Here is an 11659-nt window from a genome sequence, read left to right as displayed (position 1 = left end):
TAGCATAATTAAGCTATTTTTATTTTAAGTTGTATCGTAATTACATTATCCGTGTGACGACACATACTCAGAATTCCACTCCATCACTTCTTTTCTTCATTTTGTACACCCCATCCACTCTCACAATTTTTAATCCATTTTACTGAAACGGGTCTTTAATGGGTTAGCCTCGCCCCATATTGCACCATTTCAGGTTATAACCTTTGTCAGCTTTTAACCCATTTACAAAGGTCCTTAGATATTTTGAATAAGCATGAAGTTGAATAGCATCAAGTTATGCTTGTTTTTTTTGTTCATTTATGCTCATGAACCAATCGTTCATATTACTAACAAATAAATTTAACCAAGCACTAACATGCTCATTTTTTTAACGAACAAGAAATCCATTTATAGTTAACTAGTTTTTTACCCGGCGTGTTGCGCCGGACAGGTTAGCAAAACTCGGACGGCAGTAAAACCCAAGTGTTGTCGGCCCCAAGCATTGAGCCGGTAAGTCGATGAGAATTTTGTCGGTTTCGGTGATGTGTGTTATTGTACCGGAATTAAAACCCAATAAAAAACAAAAAAAAACTATAAAATTTGAGGTGGACCAATAGGGTGGCGTCAGTCGGTAGAACTCGAGCGTTGGTGAAAGCTGATCGTTGTCGATCCCGGAACTTAGAAAAAACACAAAATTGACGTTCGATCGGTTTTCATTACATTCGTTACGATAACTGAACTAAATAAACAAAAACAAACTTTACAGACCAGTTCGGTGCCGCCAAGTGGCCCAATAAAGCACTTGCGACACCAAACTTTATGTTTATTATATATAATAATTGCTCCTGGTTTGATTGTTTATTCGGTTTAAGTAAACAAATGAATACTAATATGCTCTCTTCATGTTTCTTTGGTTCATTTTTGAACTTCTTTCAAGTTATCATCCTATTTTTTTTAAATTAGATTATCGGACACGATGAATAGTTGAGTTTCTTACCTACTAAGTTCACACCACTAAAACCTTAGAAAATTATATCTCCATGTGTATTAATACATATTTTATTTCGTTTATACATCTGTACTCTTTAATGAAAGGAACGTGCACTTAGATATTATGTTAGAAAAAATAAAGAAACTATGAGTCATCAATTTGTAGACCAAAAGAAATTAATACACATGGAGATATAATTTTCTAAGGTTTTAGTGGTGTGAACTTAGTAGGTAAGAAACTCAACTATTCATCCTATTTTTTTTAAGGAAGATTTACAAAAGTATTCTTCTCTTAATTAATTCGTTTCTTTAATTTTTATGATTTCATGAGTAGACCGAAAGAAATTGTAAACGTTGACTTTCTTCCTCTCATAACTCCAAGGGATCCCTAGTGGCTCTATATATTGCAGAATGTCTATAAACCGTTTCATTCAACTCAACTACAACCATTCAAAATGGGAAAACTATTTGCCACAATTGCATTATGTTCTGCACTAATTCATTTCCTTTTAGTAGGCAAAGTAGTAAGTCGTCATTTGCAGTATAATGAAGCGGAGTTGGTGTCTGATGGTGCGAGTAATGTTCGCGTGGATGAATCCATTCTACGTCTCAAAGGAACGGAATCTTCTGAAGAGGAGTGTAAGCTAATGTATGGCCTTTTGCCATGTTCAACCAATATCCCAAGTCATATCTTTCTGATTGTGATATATGAGTATCTATTATATCATGGCGAATCCTATGCTGGTGGTGACGGGCGAATATTCCGCTTCCTTGGCAAAAACTTTCTGGTTTCATGTTTTTCTCAGCTTCTTGACTCCTTACCAGATTCTTTGATACTTCTTGGTAAGTTCTCTATTTCATGTTCTCCTAATCAACCGTCCACTAGATTTAGCTACAATACATACTGTGTGTAACCACCCTAGCTAGCTAGTCCATTTATTAGTGACTCAAACTGGTAATTAGCTATATGTAAATGAGTTTTTATCTAGTTGTAAAAGGGAATAAACAGCTTGGGGGTTGTAACAAACTGGTTGACCCTACCTTACAAAATTATTTTAGGCCCTGTTTGTTTTTCCCCCTTTTCTCTGAATAGAGTAAAACATCTGATTCGGTCAGACGTAATCAGACGTGGGGCTGTTTTTTTTTTTCTGGCATTAAGAGGTTCAGCGTCTTAATAACATCTGAACCAGTAAGAGCTTTTAGTGGGTCTGAAAACCTCTTAACCCAAAAAAAACATACGTTTGTCTCCGGCCTCCATTAACTTCTAACCCGGAGACTAGGCTCCATCTCTGACGACTAGAGGTTCGTCTCTAGCCTCCACCTCTTAACGATTCAGATTTCAGACATTTGAACCACCTCTTAACATTCAGATGTGGTATTCAGATTCAGACTTAAATCTCTAAAAAAAACAAGCGGGGCCTTACTCTACTTTTAAAGGGGCTGAAAGGTGTGTTGCCATGTTTATTTAGTATGTTACCCGAACACATGATATCTTTCTTAAATCAGACATCCAGTGGCGAAACCATAACTTTTCAACCGGGAGGTCACATTATAATTGTTTTTTACATCTTCACGTACTATTTAAACCCTATAAACATGATATACTGTTAAAATTAATCTGTAATATAATTACACAAAATTATAAAAGATGGGAAGTAGTGAAGAAAAAAGAAATGTTAATTCAAATAAATGATAAATTAATGCAACATAGTAAAAAAAAATTTCTATTTTAAATAAATAACCTCAGATACACGATAAAACGAATTTAGTGGTGTGCATTAAAAGTTTAAATATCTAAAATTAAATAGTTTAATTAATTATCTTAACATATGAGATCTGCATCGGTAGATAATTCAATTAACAAGTTTTAATAATATAAATAGTTTAAAAAACACAAGAAAACAAAACAAAAACTAAAAGGAAAAGAAATTACCTGCATCATGGTATACTTAGAAGAAAACAAAAAGTTTCCATGACACTTTTCTCTATAAAATAAAATACAATAATAAAAAATTAGATTTCTTTTAATAGGTGGCCAAGGTGTCTTAACTAATACTATTTTCATTGGCAATCTCATAATAAGATTGGTGGGCTCAAAGTTAAAAAAAAAATTAAAAAAGAAAATTACCAATCTAGATTGGCAATCCGGGTTGGTAGAGCAAACCCTCAATAACTTAATTATTCAATTAACTTTTAATATTCGAACTAAAAAAAATAATTAAATACACGATATTTCTTAAAAAAAATTTATGAACATTCCGACATAAATTTTATTTAAAACAGACTTCGTTAAAAAAAATATTTTTTTTAAGTTGGGATGGTTTGTGAATGTGTGTAAAAGATTGAGGTGAATTAAATTATGTAGATTGAGGAGAGAAAAAATAAATTTTATAATGTGAGATTGAGATTGTGAGATTGTTGATGGGGATAGTCTAAAAGGCTAAAAGCCCAGAGTTAACCATTATATTATTTACAGACCGTACTTCTTTTACATTTTTCTGTTTTCCAATTTACAGTTCGCCGGAAAATTTTGAACATTTTTTTTTTCGTCTTCAAGGCTTTATAGGAGACAAATCAAGAAATTTTGTTGGCTGAGTATTCGAGTATAATAAGGATTTGACCGACCGACCCACCTGACCCTCCCGTAGTTCCGCCTCACATGACAAATTATAGCTAGATTTAGTAATCGAACAATATAAATTGTTGATGTCTTCTAGTACCAGATTAGTGATGTAATAGCTTTGGCAACACTATGCCAGGTTCTTGCATTTTAGAACCGAATAAAATGTGTTTATTTTTCAAAACTAATGAAAGGCCAATATTTGTGTTATGTGTGTGCTCCATTATATTCTAACAAGACCATCGTTGATCATTTTATATTTAGCAACTGGACTGTCCTGTAGTCAAGAAAAAGCGCAAGACTACGTAGTTACTTGTGCGGGATTGCTAGCTGGATCGTCCATATTACTTCTTACACTTCTATGGGGAACATGCTTCATTTGTGGCTCACAAAAGTTCCCTGGTTTGCATTCCTCACCTCTCTTAGTTTTTGTCATTATCACATTTTAAGAGCCTATATAAATCTGCTTAAAAAGCATGTAGGATTATTGATGTGAACCTAACTATATGTATATCTTTTAATTGTCAGGTGATCATAGAGATGCAGAGACCATTGTTCAAAAGAATATTAGAAATCAAGCAATACAATTATTAACTGGTTCGCATTCGTCTATCTTAACAAATTGTCATTTAGATTTTCTATGAGCATGAATCTGCTTAAAAATCATGTACGATTATTGATGTGAACCAAATTATATGTATATTTTTACAGGTTCTGGAGTGCTTACAGATGCCGAAACCAGTTATCATGCCAAGTTTATGTTCTTTTCACTTATACCATTTGTAATCATCTTACTGCCTAGTGTATTTGGCTTATCATATGAAGAATACAAGATCGTCCTATTTGTCTCTCTTTCTGCTTCGCTAATATGCTTGATCTCATATTTCTACTATCAGGTACACATACGATTTTATTAAAAAATATTAATTTTTCAGATGTGTGTCAGACTCAGTTACATTTCTAAATTCTTGATTGTTCCGTGTTGGGGACGTTATTTTTGGCAGCGTAATGATTCACGGATATGGAAAAGGAGACTGGAGTATGCAGAAGTCGAACAAAAAGTCGAAATGCATGTATCATTTTATGAGGTACAGAGACTTATGTTAGACAGGGAAAAATATTTGATGATGAGACAAAAAAAGATGGAGGAAATATTCAACAATCCAGAGACTACAAGTGAAACAATGAAGAAGGGAGAATTTTATAATAAGTTTGAAGACTGGCTTGACGGCACAAAAAAGATTTTGGATGATCCACGTTCGTTAAATGAAGAAACTGAGATTGAGTACAATCAGGTAAGGGTCACATAGTAAACTAGTATCAGTTTTCTTAATGAACCTAAATGAAAACAAGTTTGTGGTACGTGTTATCCGTGAATGATGCATTCCAGGTATGTGCTTCAGGTCCGGGAACTATTGCTAAAAGATAAAAACAAGTTGATAGATCTAATGTCACTTATGATGAAGAAGAAATTAGTTAACGAGGATGGAATACTAGATGATTCTGCCATAGAGAGGTATGTTGGTATGTCTTTAGAGGTGATAACTGTAACTCATCTACTTTTGAACATGTCAATTTTGGTTACGTTTTATCTGATATGGTTCAAGTTTTATCTAATCCACCCATCTTACCACTTCTCTGCTAAGAATATATGATATGGTCTAACTATGTATTAAAATTTCAGATTATTTAATGACATCGATACAGACAATAATGGATATATTACACCAATTGAACTGCAAACCTTCATTGTCAAAGACCTCGATAAGGAGACAATGGTGGTAGCTAGCGAGATACAGGAGATCATAATGAGACATTTGGACACCGACAGAAATGGAAATATTGATAAAAGAGAATTGAGATTAGGAATTAAGAAATGGCTCAGTTCACGTAATTTACAAATGCGACCGCAGGACAACATGCGGGTAAGAAACATCATGAAAGGAAAAAGATGTGCTTTTAGCGCATAAAAACTCCTAAATCAGTTTTATGATAATAGTTAAATTAATTTCTCATTATGTTTTTTTTAAGTATATACCAAACCCATTTAATTTACAACCTCTAATACCTTTTTTTTTTTGTATGTGTGTGTAGGAAAGTGAAGAGTACCATCAAGCTAAGGCACATGCGAAAGCAGCCGAAAAGCGTAAGGCAATAATCCTACTGATACTTGGAATCTTGATGCTAACATTCTTGGCTGAGCCCCTAGTCGAAAGCGTTAGACAATTTTCAGAATCTGTTAGGATAGAGCCCTTTTATGTGTCATTCATCTTAGTTCCACTTGCAACAAACGCTAGAACAACAATTGCGGCCATTAAAGCTACGAATCAGAAGAGACATCACACAACATCATTAACTTTCTCAGAGGTTTGTCCCTCCATAGATTATGATTTCATTATTTACCTAATGTGGTTCAACCCACACTTACTTGTGAATGCGTTTATTTGGGTTGTACTTTATCTCATATGATCATATTGATCAAATCGAAGAACGTTAAAAGGCGAACAACCCGCCCATCTTGCCACCACTATTTTAACTAATTTCATGGTCAACATCTTTGAAATGCAGATATACCACAAGGTTTTCCTGAACAACGTCACGGGATTTTTTGTTCTCCTCTCAGTAATATATTTCCGCGGGTTCACATGGCATTTTTCAGCAGAGATACTAGTTGTGGTTATGGTTTGCATAATAATGGGACTTCTAGCAAGCTTAAGATCCCAATTTCCCAACTGGACATTGCTCATCGCTTTCCCTCTCTATCCATTATCTATGGTAGTTGTTTACTTTGTTAATGATGCTTTTCAGTTTGCTTGAAAGGTGATCTACAATATGCATAAAACATTGTTGACCCACCCGTTTGAGAGATGGTTACTGTTAGCCGATTTACATAGTTGATTATTATTATTATTATTATTATTATTATTATTATTATTATTATTATTATTATTATTATTATTATTATTTACGTATTTGGATATATGGTTCATGTTATTCTATAAATTGAGGATAATAATGAGAAAGGATTTGTTGGAAAAGAAAAAGAAAAAAAAAAGTTAAAACCCTAAAAAATTATAATGAAACATTAATTAAAAAATTCATAACTTAAAATTTAATAATAAACACGAAAAAGGTGAAAACGCAAAAATGTTTCCACCGTCTTCCTCATTCACAAAAAAAAAAAAAAAAAAAAAACACACACACACACACAAAACAATGTTTAGGAAAAAAAGATCATGTGTCTTTTATTTATCATTGAGTTTTTTGTTTATTTTCGTCACTGAGTGTGTGTGTTTTTTTTGACATTGTGTCTTTTTTACTTGATATTGTGTTATGTTACTCAATGGTGCGTTATATTTTGTTCGACATTGTGTTATATTTTGGGGTCTAATATGTCTGTTTTTTTTCATTTTTCATGGTGTTTATTGTTTATTTTCGTCATTGTGTCTTTTTTATCAGCATTGTATCTATTCGTCGTTTTTATTCGGAACGAGAATGACAAGGAAACATTTTTTTTTAATTTGTATTTTAAGTTATGATTTTTGTAAGGCCCGTTTATGTAACGTAGTGTTTTGTATTATTTTGTTTTGTTCACAATGTATTAAGTTAGCTTTTGGGTTGTTTACTTGTATGTTTGGGCCCAAGGCCTTGTAATCAAAGCCCATTGGGCCGTAATAATGAAAGAGTGCATGGGATGCTCTCACCTATATAATGTGGAGTATACCCATGCATCATAACCTTTTGCAAAACTCCCTCTCTCTCTCTCTCTATCTATATATATATATATATATATATATATATATATATATATCTTATCCTCTTAGCCTTTCTTTAAAAAGCAAATAAACAAACACAACACAAGATCCGAGCTCTTGGTTAGCTGTTGGTGATTTTCACTAACCAACAATTGAGATTGATTCAAGAACACGTGAGATCCGTCTTCGAGACCTACAATTGGTATAAAATCTTTCGGCTCTAGTAGTTGAGGTTCTTGGGGCACAACCTTGGAAGTTGTTATTGTTTTTGTGTTTGAGAAGTGTGTTTAAGTGTTCTTTGGGTTTGTTAAAGTGTTTGAAGCTTAAAAGGTGGGAAAACGGGTGCTTTGAACGTGTTCGTAGCAAACATTGAGTTATGAGATTTGTTTGTCTCCAGGTTCAACTCGCTTCGCATCTGAAAACCATTTGCATCGCATTTGATTCAATTCACAGCCTCTAAGATTCTGAATCACATCTCATTTGGGATCTCAATCGCATCGCGTTTTAAATCTCATCGCATTTGGATTCCTAATCACATTTGGAACCAATCACATCACATACCTGGAACAAATCGCATCGGGATACTGTTCACTAAACTAATAGCATCGCATCTACAATACAAATCGCATCGCATTTACAAAAATAAACACATCGCATTCAGAGACTAATCGCATAGCATTTCCTTGAAAACTCGTCGCATCGCATTTGTCTGTGTGATTCGTTTGAACTTATTGTTTTCAACATAATTTTCTTCTCAAAACTTACTTGCACGTGATATCCTTAATAACTATGATCACGTGCCCATCTTTTCACTTAGGACCATTATGTTTCGAGTGGAAAAGGGACCCCCAATCCGAGTACGTTGATTGTTACTAACTGGAAGGACCCTTACTTGCAGTATTATTTAACAAGTTTCATGGAATTATATGGTTCATACGTATTTATATCAAAACTTGTGTGAACTCACCAACTATTTACTTAGTTTACTTTATTTTATATATATGCTACAAGTACCGTTATTAAAGGATGATACTCGGAGAAGACATTAGGACTTCGGGTATTTTAATTAAATTGACAAGTTGTTAAATTGTTCTTGTTTTTCTTGTATTTCTTTATCTTCGAATGTGTCTATTTGATGCTTAAAATAATTAATGATAATATTTTCACTTAATAGTGTCAATTGTGTTTTGAGCAATCTATACATCACACTCAGGCGTTAACTCTTAAGCCAGGGTGTTATAGACTATTCTTGTTAATTTGTTCTTGTTTTTTCTTGTATTTCTTTATCTTCGAACTTGTGTATTTGATGCTTAAATTAATTAATGATAGTGTTTTCACTTAATAGTGTCACTTGTGTTTTGAGCAATCTGTACATCACACTCGAGCGTTCCCGCTTAAGCCGAGGTGTTACAGATTGATATCAGAGCCGTGACTATAGGATAGGAAATTAGACGTAATGTTTTAGTTGGTTATAGCTTATTTAATTATTTGTTTAGGGTTGCATGATTAGAAATTATGTGATCCTTATTTGATTGTTCAATGCACTTGCTTATTATTTTATTATTGACTCATTAACGCCTCATATACACAAGCACATATACAAGTCCAAGGCTTATGCCTAAAAACAAATATTTTCAAACATTTTCAACAATCGATTTTTTTTCGGTTTTTCGATATTACTTCTTCTTAAAGATGGTTCTACGTGGCGCGTATGCATTAAATAGAAGGGGATCGTGCTTATTTTCTGAACTCTTGACACCAAGGTTATTGAAAACTAAGGAAAAGCAATGCGCATAAATCCCAATCAGACGCGGGACCCGGTTGCTAACCTAGAGAGTTCGGAAAGGGCATGAAACTTATTAGCCCAAAACATACCATACCTAACACCATATGAATCACAACTTTAAATATTTCAACGTGACCATGTCCTCTTTGTGAAAGAAATATGGTTACACTCCTAAGGATGTCACACAAGTCATGGTGGTTTCATGAGACGTGTGATTCTGACCATCAATTTTTTACAATGGTTTTAACAGAAAGTCTGTCAACTTGTGGTGATACATGAACACCCAACTTTCGGTTCAATTTAATTATGCATTTTTATTTTTGTGTTGTAATACGAGAATATTTGAGTTTCAACTCGTTTTTTTAAATATTCAATTATTTTTACGGTTTTAAAATTGAAATTTCAAAAAGTCATTGTGATACATGAATAGTAGAGTTTTAGTGTGATTTTTTTAGTTATATATTCATTTACTATAATGGTTTCAATGTGATTATTTTGGTTGTTAATACGAATTTCATATTTACCTCTCATGTCACACAAATCGTTCACATTTCGCAGCATATCTTCTTGTTTTCCTCGACGTCGCCCTGGAAACTCAACCTGCAAAATGACTACTTAGATTATCATGCTATTGGACATCGTAACCCCGACCATGATAACCAAAAATCTATCAAGACCCACACAACCATAACATTAAATTCAAAACTATGCATGAACCAAAAATCCCACGACCTGTTGCCCAACAATATGCCTAAAACATGCACAAAAATCCTTGAACGGGAATACACCTTTTATGTATCATGTGTAAATCCCACCAATCTATTACGATACAATATCGAAATGCTCAAAATTGTGGTAGTTTCAGCCACCACCTCTTGCCAAGAACCTATACATACTCAACACCAACCTTTTATTCCCATGACCTGTTGCCCAACAATATGCCTTACCATATACTCATGCTTCAAGCATGCTACCATTAAAGTGACCCAAACCCACCCACTATGCTTAGGATGGCCTACTTGTTTCCGCTATGCAATACCTTAAACCACATTCTCTGACCACTTGAAGCTTACACGTAGCCTTGCGCCAATACTTAGTCCCTTCATACTCGTCAAACATACCTATTTTATTAAACCATACACGTTTCTCCGCATTCGTTATTTTATGAACACTTTACACTTATAATTTCTAATTCTCAATTAATATAAAATAGTTAATTACAAGTATTTATTCAAGTTGTTTTACTTCAAAAAGACTTTAAATCAAATCATATGGTTTGTTGTTGCTGCTGCTGACTCTCAATTAATTTAAAATAGTTAATTAACAAGTATTTAATCAAGTTGTTTTACTTCATAAAGACTTTAAGTCAAATCATATGGTTTGCTGTTTTTGTTGCTGCTTCTTCTGCTACTGCTACTGCTACTGCTACTCATGCTACTCCTGCTGTCGCTACTACTACTGCTCCTCCTGCTGCTACTGCTATTGCTACTGCTACTACTGCTGCTGCTACAACTACTCTTTAAAATAAAAGAAAATAAAATATTTTTCTTCAAACAAGTCTTAAGTCCTTTGAGGCTATTTTTTTTTTCATTTTATCTGGTGACCTTTATTCTCTAGGACGCCTCCTAACAGGAGATCTTTACATTAAAATTTCTTAAGGTTTCACCAATGTTAGAACTAGCTAAGATTTTTTTTTATTTTAAAAATATTTATTATTAAAGAATCACGTTTTTGAAATCGATTCTCACAAACTCAAACGAATCTCAAAAAACTAATTTTCCCCTTCTTTGTAAATGTCAACAAATTTCGGTTAAGAGATAATGGCACCACCCCCATATAAATTTCATACCGCAAACCCACCTTCGAGAAGACAGTCTCATGGTTTTTCTTTCTTTCTTCTACATGTGTGTGTGTGTGTATACATATTATTTTATTTGGACACAATCGAGAGAATTTTATGTATCTAATTATTTCGAAGGTTGTTTACGAAGTTTATATTGAGTTCGGTTATTTGTTGATTATTGAGCTATTTTTGTTTGTATTTACTCTCAAGCACGAAGAGAAAATACATACATCATTCATAGTTGCATTATTGAATCTGTTTAATTTTGTTATCTCAATCTTACGGTCTATAACCAATTTCCCATAAACGTAATTGACAGAACCTAGCCCCGACGCAGAAGCGTGTCGAATCCTGATAAACGAGCTCGATTCAGGATCGATCTACAACATGTATTCACTTTTTAAAGACCTAATGGACGGATGTGGAGAGTTTGATTCGATTAACAATCAAAATAGGATGAAAAATAGCAATCGAAACACAAATATATAGATGTAGTAGTATGATTCCATTAACCAAACGATTTACATGAAGAACATACATACATACATACATAATTAGAAATGTTTGGCCACCCGGGGAGAGCTCTTCCCCTGGGGCAAACTCTTAGTAAAAATACATGAACTAATACAAACGACCAAATTATCTATTTATACTTGTGGTCCATGCCTTGGTCTTCAAGCCATCCA

At 33.6% G+C, this 11659-nt stretch overlaps 1 protein-coding gene across 1 annotated transcript; it reads left to right on the top strand.

The window, feature by feature from the left end:
• Positions 1 to 1424: 1424 nt before the first annotated feature.
• Positions 1425 to 6510, top strand: LOC143534711 (sodium/calcium exchanger NCL2-like). The gene is made up of 9 exons (XM_077029139.1): positions 1425 to 1812; positions 3854 to 4014; positions 4153 to 4186; positions 4301 to 4485; positions 4594 to 4884; positions 4993 to 5105; positions 5274 to 5514; positions 5684 to 5956; positions 6158 to 6510. The coding sequence occupies exons 1-9, from the start codon at positions 1425 to 1427 to the stop codon at positions 6404 to 6406; spliced, it is 1935 nt and encodes a 644-aa protein (XP_076885254.1). The 3' UTR covers positions 6407 to 6510.
• The last annotated feature ends 5149 nt before the right edge of the window (positions 6511 to 11659 follow it).

The sequence above is a fragment of the Bidens hawaiensis genome, unplaced genomic scaffold (assembly GCF_021521415.1).
Source record: "Bidens hawaiensis isolate Kalapana, Puna unplaced genomic scaffold, B.hawaiensis_p1.1 tig00010301_1, whole genome shotgun sequence".
NCBI classification, from domain to species: Eukaryota; Viridiplantae; Streptophyta; class Magnoliopsida; order Asterales; family Asteraceae; genus Bidens; species Bidens hawaiensis.
Note: the sequence above shows the minus strand (reverse complement) of the source record. Positions and strands in the feature narration are given on the sequence as shown.

What these genes read in the sequence shown, in the direction of transcription:
- LOC143534711 (XM_077029139.1), top strand. Translation starts at nt 1,425, where the DNA reads ATGGGAAAACTATTTGCCACAATTGCATTATGTTCTGCACTAATTCAT. An exon ending in AGATTCTTTGATACTTCTTG is followed by an intron (nt 1,813 to 3,853) that starts GTAAGTTCTCTA and finishes TTTTATATTTAG; the next exon opens with CAACTGGACTGTCCTGTAGT. An exon ending in CTGAGATTGAGTACAATCAG is followed by an intron (nt 4,885 to 4,992) that starts GTAAGGGTCACA and finishes TATGTGCTTCAG; the next exon opens with GTCCGGGAACTATTGCTAAA.